Genomic DNA, 22,891 nt, shown 5'->3' on the forward strand with positions numbered 1-22,891 from the left:
AATAGCAGTAATGACTATCTGTTATTCCATGTGTTTCTATTGGCTAATAGCAGTAAGTACTATCTGTTGTTCCGTGTAGTGAATCTGTTATTCAATGTGTTTCTATTGGCTAATAGCAGTAATGACTATCTGTTATTCAATGTGTTTCTATTGGCTAATAGCCGTAATGACAATGTGTTGTTCAATGTGTTTCTATTGGCTAATATCAGTAATGACTATCTGTTATTCAATGTGTTTCTATTGGCTAATAGCAGTAATGACTATCTGTTATTCAATGTGTTTCTATTGGCTAATATCAGTAATGACAATCTGTTGTTCAATGTGTTTCTATTGGCTAATATCAGTAATGACTATCTGTTATTCAATGTGTTTCTATTGGCTAATAGCCGTAATGACAATGTGTTGTTCAATGTGTTTCTATTGGCTAATAGCAGTAATGACTATCTGTTATTCAATGTGTTTCTATTGGCTAATAGCAGTAATGAATATCTGTTGTTCCATGTGTTTCTATTGGCTAATAGCAGTAATGACTATCTGTTATTCAATGTGTTTTTATTGGCTAATAGCAGTAATGACTACCTGTTGTTCCATGTAGTGAATCTGTTATTCAATGTGTTTCTATTGGCTAATAGCAGTAATGACTATCTGTTGTTCCGTGTTTATGGAGAATGGAGAACATTGATGGGGTGGGGGCCACAAAAAAAAACGCAACACATCATGAGGGACCGCAGTGTCTCATGGGTCTGCGTACACACATCCATACACCCCCATGGGTCGGGAGAAAACATTTTCAGATTTACAGATAATTCTACTCATGTTGCCATGGGGACATGTTGCCATGGGGTCATGTTGCCATGGGGTGGAGGCAAATGTTAGCCGTTTTAAATATGATAACTGATGATCAACGGACCCACCCTGGTTGGTAATTCAACCATGCTAACTACAAGTTTAGCAGCTAGACTAATTGACCAATCTAAAAACATGTAGCTAACATGGGCCAATAGACTGACTGCTGATGCTCAACCACATTTACACACTGCACCATGTGTTTTCTATTATTCTAACGGTCAACAGGAAGTTGAGACCCAGACTGAGTTCCAAAACAATGTTTATATTATTGGTCCCAGAACGCCAGTTGCCCATCCCTGGTTTAGTGAACAGACCCCATATGCACTGCTTGAGTTCACTTGATGTGCGATCCGTTAATCTCGCCTGGCGCACCGGGGTTTTCATTCTGAGAAAAGGCGTGCTGACGATTCAACCCGGGGTTAACAACGCGCATAGATGAGCCGGTGAAGTTATATCGAGCGCAACTGCAGTGAGCCAAACGGACCACCGCCTTCCTGATCTGTCGTCAGAAAGCTTTAAACTTAAAATGTGATTTAGCCCTACATTTAAATAGTTTCTATGCACATCGTTTAACATCACATTTACTCGACGAGACAGACTATATTATTTAATGACAGCTGAATGAAATTGCGATGCACGTCTTCTTTCAGGAAGTGAAAGTGAGCCAGTTTCCTCAGATAATAATCACCTTAATGTGCTGTCAATCTCCTATAACAATAATACCATACCTCATAGCCCTGTAGCCTATAACAATAATACCATACCTCATAGCCCTGTAGCCTATAACAATAATACCATACCTCATAGCCCTGTAGCCTATAACAATAATACCATACCTCATAGCCCTGTAGCCTATAACAATAATATCATACCTCATAGCCCTGTAGTCTATAACAATAATACCATACCTCATAGCCCTGTAGTCTATAACAATAATACCATACCTCATAGCCCTGTAGCCTATAACAATAATACCATACCTCATAGCCCTGTAGCCTATAACAATAATACCATACCTCATAGCCCTGTAGCCTATAACAATAATACCATACCTCATATCCCTGTAGCCTATAACAATAATACCATACCTCATAGCCCTGTAGCCTATAACAATAATACCATACCTCATAGCCCTGTAGCCTATAACAATAATACCATACCTCATAGCCCTGTAGCCTATAACAATAATACCATACCTCATAGCCCTGTAGCCTATAACAATAATATCATACCTCATAGCCCTGTAGCCTATAACAATAATACCATACCTCATAGCCCTGTAGCCTATAACAATAATATCATACCTCATAGCCCTGTAGCCTATAACAATAATACCCTACCTCATAGCCCTGTAGCCTATAACAATAATACCATACCTCATAGCCCTGTAGCCTATAACAATAATACCATACCTCATAGCCCTGTAGCCTAGAACAATAATACCCTACCTCATATCCCTGTAGCCTATAACAATAATACCCTACCTCATAGCCCTGTAGTCTATAACAATAATACCATACCTCATAGCCCTGTAGCCTAGAACAATAATACCATACCTCATATCCCTGTAGCCTAGAACAATAATACCATACCTCATAGCCCTGTAGCCTATAACAATAATACCATACCTCATAGCACTGTAGCCTAGAACAATAATACCATACCTCATATCCCTGTAGCCTAGAACAATAATACCATACCTCATAGCACTGTAGCCTAGAACAATAATACCCTACCTCATAGCCCTGTAGCCTATATCACATCTTATTGATTAGGCTAATCACTATGAATCAACAACAATGTAAATACACCTAAAATAATCATTCTTTAAAGTTTAAATCAATATTGTATTAACTTGGCGGATGTTTAACCCCCTAAATCATCTCTCTCTTTATGATAATCTAACTTCTCAAAAATACTTTTCTACATGACATTGTAAAAGAAAGCTACAAACGTCTGAAACGTCTTTCTTCGACGATAACGTCCGTTACTTGCTCTACTTCCTTATACTAGTATTTCCTGTTTCAACTAGTGATGGGTCGTTCGATAACGATAACGGTTGTTTTTGAACGGATCTTTTTGGTGAACGTCGGTAACCGAATTGCACCGGTGAAAGAGCCGTTCATTTAGCTCCCTGGTTTCCATACAGCTACGAGGTGCTTTTTTAGCTCAAAACAACGATTACCTTCAGATAAATTACACAATAATTCTCTAAAGAGGGTGAATCCTTACTGCATAAACAATAACTAGTAAGTAGAGCGCGTCATTCTTTTCAAGGCTTTGTAGTGAGTAAAAAAAACAGGTGATCTAATAATTTAAATACTAGTTATCCACAAAAAGAAAAACGCCAACTTAATTTTTTGGCCAAAACTTTTGTATTATCTTAATGTTATGAATTTTAGTGACGTTGCCAATTCTTGTTCCCGAATTTATTTCGTTATTTGGTCCTCAAAACTTGAACTCGAGATTTGGAGAATACAGCGTTTCCCGCAACCATATGATTGGTCGGGTAAGATTACCCGTCATCACACTCCCTCATCTGATTGGTCGGGTAGGCGGACCTTCTGACGTTTCCGACTGGACAAAATCGATTTGAACGGTCCTCTTTCTCGAGCGCTGACATCGTATTTTTCCGAGTTCCCAGTTGTTGTGAACGTGGCATAAACTTTTCACATTTGCATTTCATTTAGTTTCAATACCCATTGCTACACGTCACTTTTACTTGGCCGAAATGACGAGAAGGACTTTTATTTTTCAAAGAAACTACTTTAGGTGATACACGTCTTTCTCCGGGAAGTGAATGAGCGCAAAGATAATAATCACTGTCATGTGCAGTCAATCGCCCATACCCTACCTCATAACCCTGTAGACTATAATATAACATTGATTCATATTGACTAGGCTGATCAATATGAATCAGCATCAATGTAAGGAAGCCTAAAATAATCATTATTGAAAGTTGAAATCAGTATTGTAATAACAATTCTGGGGATGTCTTACCCCCTAAATCACCTCTCTCTGCGATGGCCTAACTTCTACAAAACACTTTTCTACATAAAATTGTAAAATAACGCTACAAACCTTAGAAACATTTTTCTTCGACCGATATTGTCCATTTTTTTCCTTTACTTCCTTATAAATGTACTTCCTATTTCAACACAGTGGGCTGGTTCAACATGTATAAGTTTATATTATATATTCATATTTATGTCATGTAACGTTTTCATACAGATTGAGTGATGTTTTGCAGTATTCAGCCCCTAGAATAGGAATTTCTGGTTAAAATAGATTAATATATTTTTTCAGGATTTGATTGAGTGATGTTTTGCAGTGCTACCAGGAGAGGGCAGTGTGACAACAACCAGGTTTGGCAGAAGGACGCTAGATGGTCATTTCTCTGTTGTGGTAACATGATAGGATGGGTAACCAATGATATACAATGGTTCTGCAGACCCCCCAAAATATTGATTATAATGTATAGCATATGAAGTTAAAAATAGACACATTCACATACACACAGACCAACACACATTCACATAGACACACACATAAATACATTCAATTCCATTCCTTTTCCTGTCATTTATTGAAAATGTATTTGACAGGGATACTGCACATCAATCAACATTTTTGTAAATGAGACAGATTTAACCAGCTAGCTAGTTTAACTGTAGTCCCTGGGCAGGTAGATAAACATAGGTTGAACAGCTCCTTATAGGTCCTTCAGACACTCTCAAGTCATTGGTAAAGGAGTGACAGGTTACACAGCTCCTTATAGGTCCTTCAGCCACTCTCAAGTCATTGGTAAAGGAGTGACAGGTTACACAGCTCCTTATATGTCCTTCAGACACTCTCAAGTCATTGGTAAAGGAGTGACAGGTTACACAGCTCCTTATAGGTCCTTCAGCCACTCTCAAGTCATTGGTAAAGGAGTGACAGGTTACACAGCTCCTTATAGGTCCTTCAGACACTCTCAAGTCATTGGTAAAGGAGTGACAGGTTACACAGCTCCTTATAGGTCCTTCAGACACTCTCAAGTCATTGGTAAAGGAGTGACAGGTTACACAGCTCCTTATAGGTCCTTCAGCCACTCTCAAGTCATTGGTAAAGGAGTGACAGGTTACACAGCTCCTTATAGGTCCTTCAGACACTCTCAAGTCATTGGTAAAGGAGTGACAGGTTACACAGCTCCTTATAGGTCCTTCAGACACTCTCAAGTCATTGGTAAAGGAGTGACAGGTTACACAGCTCCTTATGTCTGTCAATGGTCAATGTGTTCCAGACGTGAGGCTCTCACTGAGAAAACTGCTGATAGACTGAGGTGGTTGTGTTGATATTCAGTCTCTCTCATGAACCTCTAACAGGCCAACACTGTATAGTATATCCATCAAATACATTTCTGTGGTTTTAAGTTGAATGCCAAATTCTCAGAGCCAGTTTCACAGACACATTCCCAGTGATTATGCAAATACAGCAAGTACATTCCAATAACATTGCAATACACGTTTACAATCCATATGTAACACATGTTTACAATCTCCTCCAATAGGGTGTTATTTTAGATGGTAATCCTAGACTCTCCTCATCTCCTCCAATAGGGTGTCATTTCAGATGGTAATCCTAGACTCTCCTCATCTCCTCCAATAGGATGTCATTTCAGATGGTAATCCTAGACTCTCCTCATCTCCTCCAATAGCATGTCATTTCAGATGGTAATCCGTTTTCTAATACTCATACTAACCACACTAACCGTACTATTTGTGACGTGTTTTGAGTACATAGTAAGCTTACTGGTCATAGTATGATAGAGTTTAGTATGCCAAAAGTTCCCGGAAATCGTACTAAATTCTACACTATTTCCGTACTTTAGGGCCCATACTGCAATTCTTCAGGAAATGGGCGGGGCTTCACATCGTTTTCAGATTTGAAGAAAATGGCGGTAGATATGGTGCAGAAGTCCAACGAGAGCGGAGACAAATTCATTGCTTTAACTAATTATGACAAATGTTAAGAAACTGTTTAGCAATGTAATAAAGTAATGACTTTTCAAATAAGTTACCTTACACGTTATGTTGGCTGACAATTTGCTAGCTACGCTGTCCTTACGAACCACATAGCATATCATTACAGCTGTATGTACCGGTATGTTAGCTACCTACCTAACGTTACAGTAGTTGGCTACTTATACATCAAAAGTGTCAGTATATTAACTACAGGCTAACTAACTACTCAACGTTTATTGACTTGATTATTCCCGTCATTCTTAGCTAAATGGTATAGTCGTTGTGCTTTCGTAAATTCTGTCTCTACTCCGATTTCAGAGCATCTCGCCTGAGAGACCAGAGCGCAGAATAATGAATTTACGAGCCGCTCAACACCGGTTGAATATGGCCAGTGTCAGTAAACGTCGGGGGAAAAAGCGTAATTCAATTGTTTCCAGCAGCACCAGAAAGCTCAAATCAACCCCACTCCTCGACCAGAGCGTCCAGCACTCCAGATTTAATTTAATAACACACCCAAAGTCGAACAATGTGTAACTAGTAATTTGATACGCTAACTAGCTAGCAAGAGGTTGCATAGCAACAGCATCAACTTCCGGCAGAGAAGGCAAAGAGCTGGTTGGTTACAGTATACTAAAATGAACTAATAGTATGTAGATATACTCATTAAGTATGTAGTATACAGTATACTAAAATGAACTAATAGTATGTAGTATATACTCATTACGTACATAGTATACAGTATACTGAAATGAACTAATAGTATGTAGTATATACTAATTAAGTATGTAGTATACAGTATACTAAAATGAACTAATAGTATGTAGTATATACTCATTAAGTATGTAGTATACAGTATGTATACTACACTACTTTAGACCAGGGCCCTATTCCCTATATAGTGCACTACTTTAGACCAGGGCCCTATTCCCTATGTAGTGCACTACTTTAGACCAGGGCCCTATTCCCTATGTAGTGCACTACTTTAGACCAGGGCCCTATTCCCTATATAGTGCACTACTTTAGACCAGGGCCCTATTCCCTATGTAGTGCACTACTTTAGACCAGGGCCCTATTCCCTATGTAGTGCACTACTTTAGACCAGAGCCCTATTCCCTATATAGTGCAATACTTTAGACCAGAGCCCTATTCCCTATATAGTGCACTACTTTAGACCAGGGCCCTATTCCCTATATAGTGCACTACTTTTGACCAGGGCCCTATTCCCTATGTAGTGCACTACTTTAGACCAGGGCCCTATTCCCTATATAGTGCACTACTTTAGACCAGGGCCCTATTCCCTATATAGTGCACTACTTTAGACCAGGGGCCTATTCCCTATGTAGTGCACTACTTTAGACCAGGGCCCTATTCCCTATGTAGTGCACTACTTTAGACCAGGGCCCTATTCCCTATATAGTGCACTACTTTAGACCAGGGCCCTATACCCTATGTAGTGCACTACTTTAGACCAGGGCCCTATTCCCTATATAGTGCACTACTTTAGACCAGGGCCCTATTCCCTATGTAGTGCACTACTTTAGACCAGGGCCCTATACCCTATGTAGTGCACTACTTTAGACCAGGGCCCTATTCCCTATGTAGTGCACTACTTTAGACCAGGGCCCTATTCCCTATGTAGTGCACTACTTTAGACCAGGGCCTATAGGGCTCTGTATAGGGAATAGGATGCCATTTAGGACAGCTGTGGCTGATCAGTAAAGGTCAAGGGTCATGCTCAGGACATTACCATGGAGATAGAGGAATATGTAGAATTCAAACGGGACGGCCAAGCCTACTCCTGGAATGATACTACTGGCCGTGCAGGCTTTTGCTCCGACCCTGCTCTAACACACCTGAATCTACTAATCAGTCGAATAAGAACCTTGACTGGCAGAATGAGGCGTGTTAGAGCAGGGATGAAGCAAAACCCTGCAGACCCAGTAGATTTCCTGTGTGTGTAGTTATGTTTCCATCTGTAATCTCAGTCCATGATTGGATCTTGGTCACCTCTTTTATATTCTTTGTATAGTATTTCTGAACAGGTGTGTTATGATCCTAGCAGACGTGTGTAGGAATGATCACGTAACAGGTATATATGTAACAGGTGTGTATGAATGATCACGTAACAGATGTGTATGTAACAGGTGTGTATGTAACTGGTGTGTATGTAACAGGTGTGTATGAATGCTCATGTAACAGGTGTGTATGAATGCTCATAGAACAGGTGTGTATGAATGCTCACGTAACAGGTGTGTATGAATGATCATGTAACAGGTGTGTATGAATGATCACGTAACTGGTGTGTATGAATGATCACGTAACTGGTGTGTATGTAACAGGTGTGTATGAATGATCATGTAACAGGTGTGTATGAATGATCATGTAACAGGTGTGTATGTAACAGGTGTGTATGAATGATCACGTAACTGGTGTGTATGTAACAGGTGTGTATGAATGATCATGTAACAGGTGTGTATGTAACAGGTGTGTATGAATGCTCATGTAACAGGTGTGTATGAATGATCACGTAACAGGTGTGTATGTAACAGGTGTGTATGAATGCTCATGTAACAGGTGTGTATGAATGATCACGTAACAGGTGTGTATGTAACAGGTGTGTATGAATGCTCATGTAACAGGTGTGTATGAATGCTCATGTAACAGGTGTGTATGAATGATCATGTAACAGGTGTGTATGAATGATCATGTAACAGGTGTGTATGAATGATCATGTAACAGGTGTGTATGTAACAGGTGTATATGTAACAGGTGTGTATGTAACAGGTGTATATGTAACAGGTGTGTATGTAACAGGTGTGTATGTAACAGGTGTGTATGTAACAGGTGTGTATGTAACAGGTGTGTATGTAACAGGTGTGTGTACAGTAAACAACCCAGAAACAGAATACATTCTCTTTATCATGTTAAAACTCCAACAAGAGCACTATGGAACCATTTTAGGAACCAAAAACTAATTTTATTTGGAATGCTAAGCCAGACAAAATTAAACATGCCTATTTATATAATGAATATATATAATGAGCTGGTCCCAGCTCTCTTCAGGACATTGACCAGGTCCTGCCGTGTAGTTCTGGGCTGATCCCTCACCTTCCTCATGATCATTGATGCCCCACGAGGTGAGATCTTGCATGGAGCCCCAGACCGAGGGTGATTGACCGTCATCTTGAACTTCTTCCATTTTCTAATAATTGCGCCAACAGTTGTTGCCTTCTCACCAAGCTGCTTGCCTATTGTCCTGCAGCCCATCCCAGCCGTGTGCAGGTCTACAATTTTATCCCTGATGTCCTTACACAACTCTCTGGTCTTGGCCATTGTGGAGAGGTTGGAGTCTTTTTGATTGAGTGTGTGGACAGGTGTCTTTTATACAGGTAACGAGTTCAAACAGGTGCAGTTAATACAGGTAATGAGTGGAGAACAGGAGGGCTTCTTAAAGAAAAACTAACATGTCTGTGAGAGCTGGAATTCTTACTGGTTGGTAGGTGATCAAACACTTATGTCATGCAATAAAATGCAAATTAATTACTTAAAAATCATACAATGTGATTTTCTGGATTTTTGTTTTAGATTCCGTCTCTCACAGTTGAAGTGTACCTATGATAAACAATTACAGACCTCTACATGCTTTGTAAGTAGAAAAACCTGCAAAATTGGCAGTGTATCAAATACTTCTTCTCCCCACTGTATATGGCACATGGAAATGTGTGTGTGTATGGATATATGTATATGTAGCAAAAAATCTGAAATAAAACCAACATATTTGTCCTCCGAAGAGGGGGAGAGGTAAAAAAAAAACTAAACTCTTTTTGTTTGTTGACAAAGATTTACATCCCAGTCAGATCAGGGGTGTATTCATTAGTCATCTACCGTAGCACAACGTTTTGCAACAAAACAATAGTTTATTTTGGACAAATTCAGGTAGGTCTCTACCCTGTTTTAAGGAGGAAAGCATTCAGTGTAATCCTAAATGTTGAATAGGAGTCCTGATCTAGGATCAGGTCTGTTTCCTAGTGAATACACCCCATGGTGTTGAATAGGAGTGTTGATCTAGGATCAGGTCTGTTTCCTAGTGAATACACCCCATGGTGTTGAATAGGAGTGTTGATCTAGGATCAGGTCTGTTTCCTAGTGAATACACCCCATGGTGTTGAATAGGAGTGTTGATCTAGGATCAGGTCTGTTTCCTAGTGAATACACCCCATGGTGTTGAATAGGAGTGTTGATCGAGGATCAGGTATGTTTCCTAGTGAATACACCCATGGATAGTAACACTGTTACTATCCATTCTACCATTAGGATGGTACCCCAACACTGTTACTATCCATTCTACCATTAGGATGGTACCCCAACACTGTTACTATCCATTCTACCATTAGGTTGGTACCCCAACACTGTTGATATCATTCTACCATTAGGTTGGTACCCCAACACTGTTACTATCCATTCTACCATTAGGTTGGTACCCCAACACTGTTACTATCCATTCTACCATTAGGTTGGTACCCCAACACTGTTACTATCCATTCTACCATTAGGTTGGTACCCCAACACTGTTACTATCCATTCTACCATTAGGTTGGTACCCCAACACTGTTACTATCCATTCTACCATTAGGATGGTACCCCAACACTGTTACTATCAATTCTACCATTAGGTTGGTACCCCAACACTGTTACTATCCATTCTACCATTAGGTTGGTACCCCAACACTGTTACTATCCATTCTACCATTAGGTTGGTACCCCAACACTGTTACTATCCATTCTACCATTAGGATGGTACCCCAACACTGTTGCTATCCATTCTACCATTAGGTTGGTTCCCCAACACTGTTACTCTCCATTCTACCATTAGGTTGGCACCCCAACACTGTTGATCTGAAGCAGTGAACAAAGACAGGGGTCAAGCTCCCAAAGAAGGTTGATCATCCTGGAACACGACTCAGTTCCTTTTCTCAACACCATGTCGATGATGTCACGTGCCTTCTCTGCCCTCTCAGCGATCACCTTCACTGACTCCATGTCCTCCTGGTTGATGACTGTGTGTTGCAGGAGTCCGTCCAGCAGTCCATTCAGGACAGGTCTTGACACTCGTTTTACAAACTCTGTCCGTACAGAACGCAGCTGGTGCTCTGTAGAACCAGTCAGACTGCTCACAGCTGGACCTCCTGCCCCCGACACAGCACCTGAGAGAGTCAGGTTACAAAATTACTACATTTACATTTCAGTCATTTAGGAACAGACTTCTTTCAAAGTGACCTACAATAAAAGTCTACATTTTATTATTGAATCTTTGCATTGAGAACCTATTCTCAAACAATAACGACCTACATCAATGAACACATCACACCACTACAATTTCATTCATATTCGGTTTCACAGATGTAGAAAAACAGTCTGGGGCATTCAGAACCAGGCTAATTTACATCAAGTCCTGGAGGAGATGTCATTGGGGCATTCAGAACCAGGCTAATTTACATCAAGTCCTGGAGGAGATGTCATTGGGGCATTCAGAACCAAGCTAATCTACATCAAGTCCTGGAGGAGATGTCATTGGGGCATTCAGAACCAGGCTAATTTACATCAAGTCCTGGAGGAGATGTCATTGGGTCATTCAGAACCAGGCTAATTTACATCAAGTCCTGGAGGAGATGTCATTGGGTCATTCAGAACCAGGCTAATATATATCAAGTCCTGGAGGAGATGTCATTGGGTCATTCAGAACCAGGCTAATATACATCAAGTCCTGGAGGAGATGTCATTGGGGCATTCAGAACCAGGCTAATCTACATCAAGTCCTGGAGGAGATGTCATTGGGTCATTCAGAACCAGGCTAATCTACATCAAGTCCTGGAGGAACTGTCATTGGGTCATTCAGAACCAGGCTAATATACATCAAGTCCTGGAGGAGATCTCATTGGGTCATTCAGAACCAGGCTAATCTACATCAAGTCCTGGAGGAGATCTCATTGGGTCATTCAGAACCAGGCTAATCTACATCAAGTCCTGGAGGAGATCTCATTGGGGCATTCAGAACCAGGCTAATCTACATCAAGTCCTGGAGGAAATGTCATTGGGGCATTCAGAACCAGGCTGATCTACATCAAGTCCTGGAGGAGATGTCATTGGGTCATTCAGAACCAGGCTAATCTACATCAAGTCCTGGAGGAGATCTCATTGGGGCATTCAGAACCAGGCTAATCTACATCAAGTCCTGGAGGAGATGTCATTGTTCTTGAAGACAGTCTTTTATAAATCAGGACTAGTCTGGGTCCTACAGTAAACCATGTTGACTGGCCCTCAAGTCATTGGTTTGTATCTCTCATGTTTACTTACTAGTTGAATGGGTTACAGTGATGTATTCATCTGAAAGAAACAAAAATAGGTTGTATCACTCTAAATAGCATCTGTCAGAAAATAACAGTTATGATTGACATATTCTCCTACCTGTTCGTAGCATATCTCTCCACGCTATCCTCTCATCATCCCCGATTAACTCCATCTCAATGTCAACCCCTGTGTTTCCCATAATCATCTGACAACAGCTTGGTGTGGTGTCTGCAGGTAACAGCTGAATCTTCTGTAGGAGGCCATATGGTGCAACGATTGAGACAACAGACAAAGAGAGAAATAGTGAAATAGAACGATATTACAGTTATTCATATTGTCATGACTCTCCTGGCTGAGGATCCAAGGCCTCAGATCAGCTTGGAAAATGGCTGACAGATAGCCAGACCCCACAAGAGCGGAGATGGGGGAAGTTGGGCCTGTTTTGACACCTTAAATTAAAAAAATCTCTCTCCTGTTCTTCAGTGTCAACAAAAGGCTCCTGCAACCAGGACATCCCATGGTCATTTTTATGGCAGTTTGCAACTTGCAGAATCCTTCCAAGGTCGAACCCACCAGAGGGGAACTGTCATGACTCTCCTGGTCGAGGATCCAAAGGCTCAGATCAGCTTGGCAAATGGCTGACAGATAGCCAAACCTCTTCCCCACAGGTGGGCCGGTTTTGACACCTTAACACCCAGTCATAAATTAGGCAGGAGGGAAACCTCCCGCTTGCTCTTCAGTACCAACCAAAGGAATTTGTCCTCCGGGAAACTTTTTCCGGCAAAACTATAAAAAAAAGTAAAAAAAAGTGAATATTGGAACAATATTTAAACGGTAGAAATGTGGTGGGGATCTAAAGACTAATCACGTCATATTATTTTATTATGTCAATAAAAACTATATAATGAAAATACTGTAACTTGAAGAGCTTTCACACTGTGCATGTCAGGTTTACATCCTTTACGTTGTGTAGGAAATATGAAGAACGATGAAATTATTTTTGTTAAGATAGGAATGTGATTTTAGTTTTCTAAGGAGATCATAGTTTTTCGTGTCCGTTGCACATAAAACTAAGCGACGCCCCCAAATGAGGTCAGAAGAGTGTGTCATTGTGATGGAACCGCCCCTTTGGCCAGAGTGCTTAAAAGGAATGACTAATAATTGACATATGGGACCAGCAGATGGACAGCTGAATGTTACAAAAATGGTTGGAAACTCTGAAAAACCAACACGAGGTGAGAAGATAACCTCCACTACGAGTCCAGAAACATTCAGTCTGCAGCTGTAACATGTAAAAGTGGTCCTAGAACTTTGACTAAAAGACACGAGGTGGGAAGGAAGAAATCCCATCTCAGACAATCACTGGTGCATCTCAGTCTGCTCTATTTGAACCCTCCACTACCAGAGAGGTTCTACAACTAAGAAGGACATTGTGACCTCTGGTGGACAAGCTGAGCCTTACACCGAAGCGTGACCTACAACTACCTCGTCCCCATAGAAGAGTTGATTGGTTAAAACAGAGAGATGACAAACAAAGACATCTACACCTAAATATATACATTACATTACATCCTGTATCTAATACCAAGATGGCATAGCAGTCAGACGTCCTTTGTCATGTCCCGTGTATATATATATATTTACATCTTTCTTCGCATATCTTTTATACATTTTATTTTCCAAAAAATCAACTTCAAAACACTCTCCTGCAACCCGCCTCACCAATTAAAAAAAAAAAGTATTATTTACCTCAAATCTGAAATCCACAATAGAAGCTAGCCAGAAGCTAGCCAGAAGCTAACCAGAAGCTAGCCAGAAGCTAACCAGAAGCTAGCCAGAAGCTAGCCAGAAGCTAACCTACATTGCTTGGGGTGCTACGTACTCTGATTACTGTGAGCGTAGTTTCCAAATGTATCCAAGTGTTAACTCTCTGTGTCTCTCCCTCTATCTTTCTCCATCCCCTTTCCATTTTGTAACAAGCCATAATATCGTTTCAGTCCACTAGGGACTTTTCATCTCATGTAAGTGTGTATGTGTATTCTGTGTTATTATTTAGTTAGTAAATAAATTAAATAAATTGGTGAATGATCAGAAAGGGCTTGGGTTCTTGCAGATTCAAGAGGTCTGCGACGTTCAGAATGAGACTGATATGAGGTCATGATTGATAAGTGACTTATCGAGAGATATATATATATATACATCTTCTTGAATTTAATTCAGGAGATGGCAAGTCGCTAAACATCTTCTTCCGTGGTGCCCCAAATTCCTAATGAGTTAATTGCTAGATGATTAATCTTTTTATTTTTTTTAAATCAAGTAACAATTAAACATAGTTGATTCAATAAATAACAGTCATCACATTAATGATAGTCAAGTCATGACATATACAATATGACAGATTCATGTCCTTAGTCTGCTAAAACTGTACCTCTGGATTGATGGAAGTGGAGAGGGGATTCTTGAGTGCAAACCAATTGTTCAGCTTTAAGGACCCGTTTGGATTTGACAGGAGAAATTCGGAATATCCTTGGGACAGCTGATTTTTCTCCCGTTCCTGAACAGCCTAAAAAATAAGCAATGTAGTCCCATAATTCACACAACTTGCAGCTAACTGAGATACAAATGTTGGTCATAGTTTCTATTGTATTACACTGTATTAATGAATGTTACAACAGAAATAGATTTCTCACAGAGCTGCATGTTGTCTTTGTAATCTAGAGATTTTCAACAAACTATCAGCTTTCCTTTAGTAAGTTTCAACATACTGTCATAGTGCCTCACCTCTTTCTGACTGGAGTTTCTGAGGAGCAGGTACAGCCTTGAAATTACTGTTGACCTTTTAACTGCCAAATAGAGGATCACGTCACAGTGGACATCTACGTTCCAACAGGCGATATAGTTCAGTACAACAGAGACAGATGAGAACTTGGGATGGAGAATCTTAGCATGGAATCTGGTGACCTCATGCACTTCCTCAAAAGACACTCCATGTTCCTCTACATGAAGAATCTTCATCTCATTCCTCAGGGAAGGGTTGGTCCCTGAACAACACAATAAAAAGGAGACAGAAAGACAAATATTGTATTATTCATCCAACTAAAACACAAAGAATATGCAGTACCAGATCACAGTAAACTCAAACTCTCAGAATAGTTCATTCATTCAGGAAGTGAAACTCAGTTACATGGAAATGTCTTTCTGAATACTATTTCTATGTGGTTTTACCTAAACAGACACAGTGTGGCAGATGAACTTCCTCCAGTTCACCTAACTCCATAGTGATGTCCAGCAATGGACCACCTTGTGTGTACTGCATGTCTTTCAGAAGTTGACTGTAGGGTTCCCAGTTCCTGAAGTGATACTTCAGAATGACATCTCTCTCACACAGCCAGCGGAGCCCAGACACTGTGCACTCATAACTCCCTTTGGGTGTCCTGTGTCTGAGGGCAACAACAAGATATGGTAGAGAGGGTCAATGGTCAAATGGAGAGGTTGGATTAGAAGACTATTCCCAAAGGTAATGGGGAAATACACTAGCAGGTGGAATTAAATGTTAAAAGTAGTTATTTTACCTGAACATTGTCACTCCCTGGACAGTGGAAGTCAAGGGTTCAATCTGAAGCCAGTGTGTGGAGTCCTGAACAAGGACAAGCATATCAGTAATACATATGGGGCCTGTTTACTGGACACAGATTGAATCTAGTGCTGGACTAAAAAGCATGCTCAATGGAAGTTTCAATAGAAAGTTCTTTAAGGTCCAGGACTAGACTTAATGTGTCCGGGAAACTGGCCAATTAAACCAAAGTAACTAATATAATGTATTTATTCAAAGTTACATGGAATGCTGGTGATTTATCAATTAACCTCTCTTGGGTAAGGGGCAGTATTTTGATGTCCGGATGAAAAGCGTGCCCAAAGTAAGGCCCAGGAGGCCCAGAAGCTAGGATATGCATATAATTTGTAGATTTGGATAGAAAACACTCTAACGTTTCTAAAACTGTCTGAGTATAACAGAACTGATATGGCGAAATCCCGAGGAGATCCCCCAAATTGTTTTATTTATTATTATTATTATTTTTTAAATCAGCCTACCCCTATTTTCAATGGCTATCACTTTTATTCTAAGGCCAAGTCCTCCCAGATTGCAGTTCCTAGGGCTTCCACTAGATATCAACAGTCTTCAGAAAGAGTTTCAGACTGGGTTTTGGAAAAATGAGACAGAAATTGTAGTTTTTCTAGGTTGCTCCCATTTTGGCTGTAGTGTTTCCAAGCGCGTGGAAGAGAGCGCGTTCTTTGGTATTTTTCTCCGGTAAAGACAATACCGATTCTCCGTCTTAAATTTGATCATTTATTTACGTATTAGGGTACCTAAGGTTTGATTATAAACGTTGTTTGACTTGTTTGGATAAGTTTATTAGTAACGTTTGGGATTCATCTGGTATGCATTTTGATGGAGGGAAACCGAGTGGATTATTGACTGAAGCGTGCCAGCTAAACTGAGTTTTTATGGATATAAAGAAGGACTTTATCGAACAAAAGGACCATTTGTGATGTAACTGGGACCCTTTGGAGTGCCAACAGAAGAAGATCATCAAAGGCATTTTCTATATCGCTATTTCTGACTTTCGTGTCGCACTGGTTGAAATATGTTTTTCACGTGTTTGTATGCGGCTGTCCTCAGATAATCGCATGGTTTGCTTTCGCCGTAAAGCCTTTTTGAAATCTGACACAGCGGCTGGATTACCAAGAAGTTAAGCTTTATTTTGATGTATTACATTTGTGATTTTATGAAAGTTAAATATTTATAATACTGTAGTTTGAATTTTGCGCTCCGCAATTTCACCGGATGTTGGCCAGGTGGGACGCTATCGTTTTAAAGCTGTCTAATGACAAAATATGACAACAGCTAAAATCCTGCATGCCTACAAGCAGAACACAGGACTGTCTATATCCCAGTATGAATGGTTGGTCAGTACACACCTGGCTTTGAGACAGTGTTTATATTACTAAAGCAGAACACAGGACTGTCTATATCCCAGTATGAATGGTTGGTCAGCACACCTGGCTTTGAGACTGTGTTTATATTACTAAAGTAGAACACAGGACTGTCTATATCCCAGTATGAATGGTTGGTCAGTACACACCTGGCTTTGAGACTGTGCCTGACTCCTGCAGGTATGTAAAAGTAAGAATTGACATTATGACTTACCTCAACATGGTCACAGTTCTTACAGCTCTGAGGAATCCCTGAAGGCAAAAGTAGTTATTTAAAATGGACAATCTCATGGAATAATGAATTAATAATTATTAAATAGACTTGTAATAAAAATTAATATAAGTGAGCAAGTCTCAGAATGTACACTCATTAAATCAAATTGTATTTGTCACATGCACCGAATACAACAGGTGTTGACCTTACTGTGAAATGCTTACTTACAAGCCCTTAACCAACAGTGCAGTTTAAGAAATAGAGTTTAGTATATTTAGTATATTTAGTAAATATTTTCTTATGTAAAAATAAAGTAACATAACAATAATCTATAAGTCTATAAGTCCATGCTAGGTAAAGCTCCGCCTTATCTCAATTCACTGGTCACGATAACAACACCCACCCGTAGCACGCGCTCCAGCAGGTATATCTCACTGATCATCCCAAAAGCCAACACCTCATTTGGCCACCTTTCCTTCCAGTTCTCTGCTGCCTGTGACTGGAACGAATTGCAAAAATCGCTGAAGTTGGAGACTTTTATTTCCCTCACCAACTTTAAACATCTGCTATCTGAGCAGCTAACCATTTGCTGAAGCTGTACATAGTCCATCTGTAAACAGCCCACCCAATTTACCTACCTCATCCCCTTACTGTTTTTATTTATTTCCTTTTCTGCTCTTTTGCACACCAGTATCTCTACTTGCACATGATCATCTGATGATTTATCACCTCAGTGTTAATCTGCTAAATTGTAATTATTCGCTCCTATGGCCTATTTATTGCCTACCTCCTCATACCTTTTGCACACAATGTATATAGACTCATTTTTTTTCCTACTGTGTTATTGACTTGTTTATTGTTTACTCCATGTGTAACTCTGTGTTGTTGTCTGTTCACACTGCTATGCTTTATCTTGGCCAGGTCGCAGTTGTAAATGAGAACTTGTTCTCAACTAGCCTACCTGGTTAAATAAAGGTGAAATAAAATTAAAAAAAAAAAAAAAAAATTGAGGCTATATAATAACGAGGCCCGGTACCGAGTAAATGTGCGGGGGTACAGGTTAGTCAAAGTCACTTGTACATGTAGGGGTAATATGCAGCGACGATAAATAGAGAGTAGCAGCAGTGTAAAAAGAAACGGGGGTCAATGTAAATAGTATGGGTGGCCATTTGATTAATTGTTCAGCAGTCTTATACACTGCTCAAAAAAATAAAGGGAACACTTAAACAACACAATGTAACTCCAAGTCAATCACACATGTTGTTTAAGTGTTCCCTTTATTTTTTTGAGCAGTGTAGCTTGGGGGTAGAAGCTGTTAAGGAGCCTTTTGGACCTAGAGTTGGCGCGCTGGTACTGCTTGCCGTGCGGTAGCAGAGAGAACAGATATCTTTGTGGGCTATACTCGGCCTTGTCTCAGGATGGTAAGTTGGTGGTTGAATATATCCCTCTAGTGGTGTGGGGGATGTGCTTTGGCAAAGTGGGTGAGGTTATATCCTTCCTGTTTGGCCCTGTCCGGGGGTATCATCGGATGGGGCCACAGTGTCTCCTGACCCCTCCTGTCTCAGCCTCCAGTATTTATGCTGCAGTAGTTTATGTGTCGGGAGGCTAGGGTCAGTCTGTTATATCTGGAGTACTTCTCCTGTCTTATCCGGTGTCCTGTGTGAATTTAAGTATGCTCTCTCTGATTCTCTCCTTCTCTCTTTCTTTCTCTCTCTCGGAGGACCTGAGCCCTAGGACCATGCGTCAGGACTTCCGGCACAGCCAGAAGAGGACTGGCCACCCCTCATAGCCTGGTTCCTCTCTAGGTTTCTTCCTAGGCTTTGGCCTTTCTAGGGAGTTTTTCCTAGCCACCGTGCTTCTACATCTGCATTGCTTGCTGTTTGGGGTTTTAGGCTGGGTTTCTGTACAGCACTTTGAGATATCAGCTGATGTACGAAGGGCTTTATAAATACATTTGATATAATGATATAACAGTCTATGACTTGGGCGACTTGAGTCTGAACATTTTGGGGCCTTCCTCTGACACTGCCTGGTATAGAGGTCCTGGATGGCAGGAAACCTGGCCCCAGTGAAGTACTGGGCCGTACGCAGTACCCTCTGTAGCGCCTTACGTTGGTCAGATACCGAACAGTTGCCATATCAGGCGGTGATGCAACCGATCAGGATGCTCGATGGTGCAGCTGTAGAACTTTGAGGATCTGAGGACCCATGCCAAATCGTTTCAGTCTCCTGGGGGGGAAAAGGTGTTGTCGTGCCCTCTTCACGACTGTCTTGGTGTGTTTGGACCGTGATAGTTTGTTGGTGATGTGTACACCAAGGAACTTGAAACTCTCAACCTGCCGCACTACAGCCCCGTTGATGAGAATGGGGGCGTGCTCGGTCCTCTTTTTCCTGTAGTCCACAATCATCTCCTTTGTCTTGCTCACATTGAGGGAGAGGTTGTTGGCCTGGCACCACATTGACAGGTCTTTGACCTCCTTTATAGGCTGTCTCATCATTGTCTCAGATCAGGCCTACTACTGTTGTGTCATCAGCAAACTTAATGATGGTGTTGGAGTCGTGCTTGGCCACGCAGTCGTGGGTGAACAGGGAGTACAGGAGGGGAATAAGCACGTACCCCTGAGGGGAACCGGTGTTGAGGATCAGCGTGTCGGATGTGTTGTTGTCTACCCTCACCACCTGCGGGCGGCCGTCAGGAAGTCCAGGATCTAGTTGCAGAGGGAGATGTTTAGTCCCAGGGTCCGTAGCTTAGTGATGAGCTTTGAGGGCACTATGGTGTTGAACGCTGACCTGTAGTCAATGAATAGCATTCTCACATAGGTGTTCCTTTTGTCCAGGTGGGAAAGGGCAGTGTGGAGTGCAATAGAGACTGCATCATCTGTGGATCTGTTGGAGCAGTATGCGAATTGGAGTGGGTCTCGGGTTTCCGGGATGATGGTGTTGATGTGAGCCATGACCAGCCTTTCAAAGCACTTCATGGATACCGACGTGAGTGCTAAGGGGCAGTAGTCATTTAGGCAGGTTACCTTCGCCTTCTTGGGCCCAGGGACAATGGTGGTCTGCTTGAAACATGTGGGTATTACAGACTCGATCAGGGAGAGGTTGAAAATGTCAGTGCAGACATTTGCCAGTTGGTCTGCACATGCTCTGAGTAGACGCTCTGGTAATCCGTCTGGCACCGCGGCCTTGCGAATGTTGAATTGTTTAAAGGTCTTGCTCACATCGGCTACGGAGAGCGTGATCACACAGTCATCCGGAACAGCTGGTGCTCTCATGCATGCTTCAGTGTTGCTTGCCTCGAAGCGAGCATAAAAGGCATGCAGCTCGTCTGGTAGGCTTGCGTCACTGGGCAGCTCGCAGCTGGGTTTCCCTTTGTAGTCCGTAATAGTTTGCAAGCCCTGCCACATACGACGAACGTCAGAGCCGGTGTAGTAGTATTTAATCTTGGTCCTGTACTGACGCTTTGCCTGTTTGATGGTTAGTCTGAGGACATAGCGGGATTTCTTATAAGATTCCCGGATTAGTGTCCTGCTCCTTGAAAGCGGGAGCTCTAGCCTTTAGCTCGGTGCGGATGTTGCCTGTAATCCATGGCTTCTGGTTGGGGTATGTACGTACAGTCACTGTGGGGATGACGTCCTCAATGCACTTATTGATGAAGCCGGTGACTGAGGTGGTGTACTACTCAATGCAAATTGGATGAATCACGGAACATATTAGCATACCATAATCTGACATTAGTGTTATATTAATTAACGTTTGTGGAAGCAGGAAACAACATCGTTCTGGTCCATGTTTTGTAGATGTTGGGGTCTGATTTCTGGTAGATCCTAGGATGAGAGCTTAAAGGTAGAGTCAACTAAATTATGTTGTACGAGCAGCACCACAGATATTGCGATGAGCAAGATGCCTGACTTCTCTCTTACAGTCACACACAGTACCTGCCCATGTGCACAGGTTCACTTCAATCTCTTACAAAGTGTTAGTCACAGGACCAAAACGGTAGAGAAGTTTAGCCTTGGCCTACAACGCTCTTAGTTGTTATTGAAATTGACCCATTATGCTGTTTACTTTGTGCATCTATGTCATATCGCTGACTCTACCTTTAAGTTTGTTTTGACCAAATAGATCATGATTGTGTTAAATTAAAATCAGTTAACACTCACATTTCTCAGGTCCAGGCTTAATACAACACTCTCCACCGTGGTCTCTGGTGTCCTCAGGTCCAGGCTTGATCCAACACTCTCCACCATGGTCTCTGGTGTCCTCAGGTCCAGGCTTGATCCAACACTCTCCACCATGGTCTCTGGAGTTGGTAAAGCAGAAGGATAGACTGTGATTAAACTAAATACAACTTATAAAGGCTTTATATAGCATACATACAGTCATAAGAAATACAAAGTGTGTATAAAGGATGACAGAACAGCTCCCTATGTAGGGTGCATTGCCTAAATGTGACATAACCCACTATGTCAACTTCCATAAAGTGATGATGGTGACATTAACCCTCCCCTAACCAATTGACATTACAGGTGACATTTAACTAGGCCAATCACCGCCGGTTGTGATAAAGCCCGGGATCGAACCCGGGTCTGTAGTGACACAGCTGTCTAAGGTACTGCATGACAGTGCTAGATGTGTATCAAATATCTTCAATATGCGCCTCGGAATTGGATAAGGACACGCGCAGTTGCGTCCCCCCGACGTGTCGGTCTTCACTTGTAGCCTGTGAGAAAGACCCGATCACATGACGGAGGGTAATGTGAGTGAGAGGTGCTTCTGCACGCAGCCGGGAGAATTGAATTATAATTACACTGCTCAAAAAAATAAAGGGAACACTTAAACAACACAATGTAACTCCAAGTGAATCACACTTCTGTGAAATCAAACTGTCCACTTAGGAAGCAACACTGATTGACAATAAATTTCACATGCTGTTGTGCAAATGGAATAGACAAAAGGTGGAAATTATAGGCAATTAGCAAGACACCCCCAAAAAAGGAGTGATTCTGCAGGTGGTGACCACAGACCACTTCTCAGTTCCTATGCTTCCTGGCTGATGTTTTGGTCACTTTTGAATGCTGGCGGTGCTCTCACTCTAGTGGTAGCATGAGACGGAGTCTACAACCCACACAAGTGGCTCAGGTAGTGCAGTTCATCCAGGATGGCACATCAATGCGAGCTGTGGCAAAAAGGTTTGCTGTGTCTGTCAGCGTAGTGTCCAGAGCATGGAGGCGCTACCAGGAGACAGGCCAGTACATCAGGAGACGTGGAGGAGGCCGTAGGAGGGCAACAACCCAGCAGCAGGACCGCTACCTCCGCCTTTGTGCAAGGAGGAGCACTACCAGAGCCCTGCAAAATGACCTCCAGCAGGCCACAAATGTGCATATATTATATATATTATATTTAACTACCGGTAGTTCATTTAGCCCTATATTATATTTAACTACCGGTAGTTCATTTAGCCCTATATTATATTTAACTA

General features: G+C 41.5%; 1 protein-coding gene across 1 annotated transcript; it reads right to left on the minus strand.

The window, feature by feature from the left end:
- Positions 1-10,635: 10,635 nt before the first annotated feature.
- LOC120038109 (NACHT, LRR and PYD domains-containing protein 1 homolog) lies at positions 10,636-21,730 on the minus strand. The gene is made up of 9 exons (XM_038984020.1): positions 21,573-21,730; positions 17,410-17,447; positions 15,773-15,837; positions 15,426-15,640; positions 14,982-15,241; positions 14,629-14,763; positions 12,318-12,450; positions 12,207-12,236; positions 10,636-11,056 (listed from the first exon to the last, which is right to left on the minus strand). The coding sequence occupies exons 3-9, from the start codon at positions 15,778-15,780 to the stop codon at positions 10,722-10,724; spliced, it is 1,116 nt and encodes a 371-aa protein (XP_038839948.1). The 5' UTR covers positions 15,781-15,837; positions 17,410-17,447; positions 21,573-21,730; the 3' UTR covers positions 10,636-10,721.
- Positions 21,731-22,891: the final 1,161 nt, after the last annotated feature.

This window comes from Salvelinus namaycush, unplaced genomic scaffold (genome assembly GCF_016432855.1).
Source record: "Salvelinus namaycush isolate Seneca unplaced genomic scaffold, SaNama_1.0 Scaffold2084, whole genome shotgun sequence".
Taxonomy (NCBI): Eukaryota; Metazoa; Chordata; class Actinopteri; order Salmoniformes; family Salmonidae; genus Salvelinus; species Salvelinus namaycush.

Bases quoted from the DNA above. Each gene is read 5' to 3' on its own strand.
- LOC120038109 (XM_038984020.1), bottom strand. The intron at 15,242-15,425 runs GTAAAACCACAT...TGTGTTGTTCAG, and splicing joins GCCACACTGTGTCTGTTTAG to GGACCAACCCTTCCCTGAGG. The intron at 12,451-14,628 runs GTACAGTTTTAG...GGCCTCCTACAG, and splicing joins CCACTTCCATCAATCCAGAG to AAGATTCAGCTGTTACCTGC.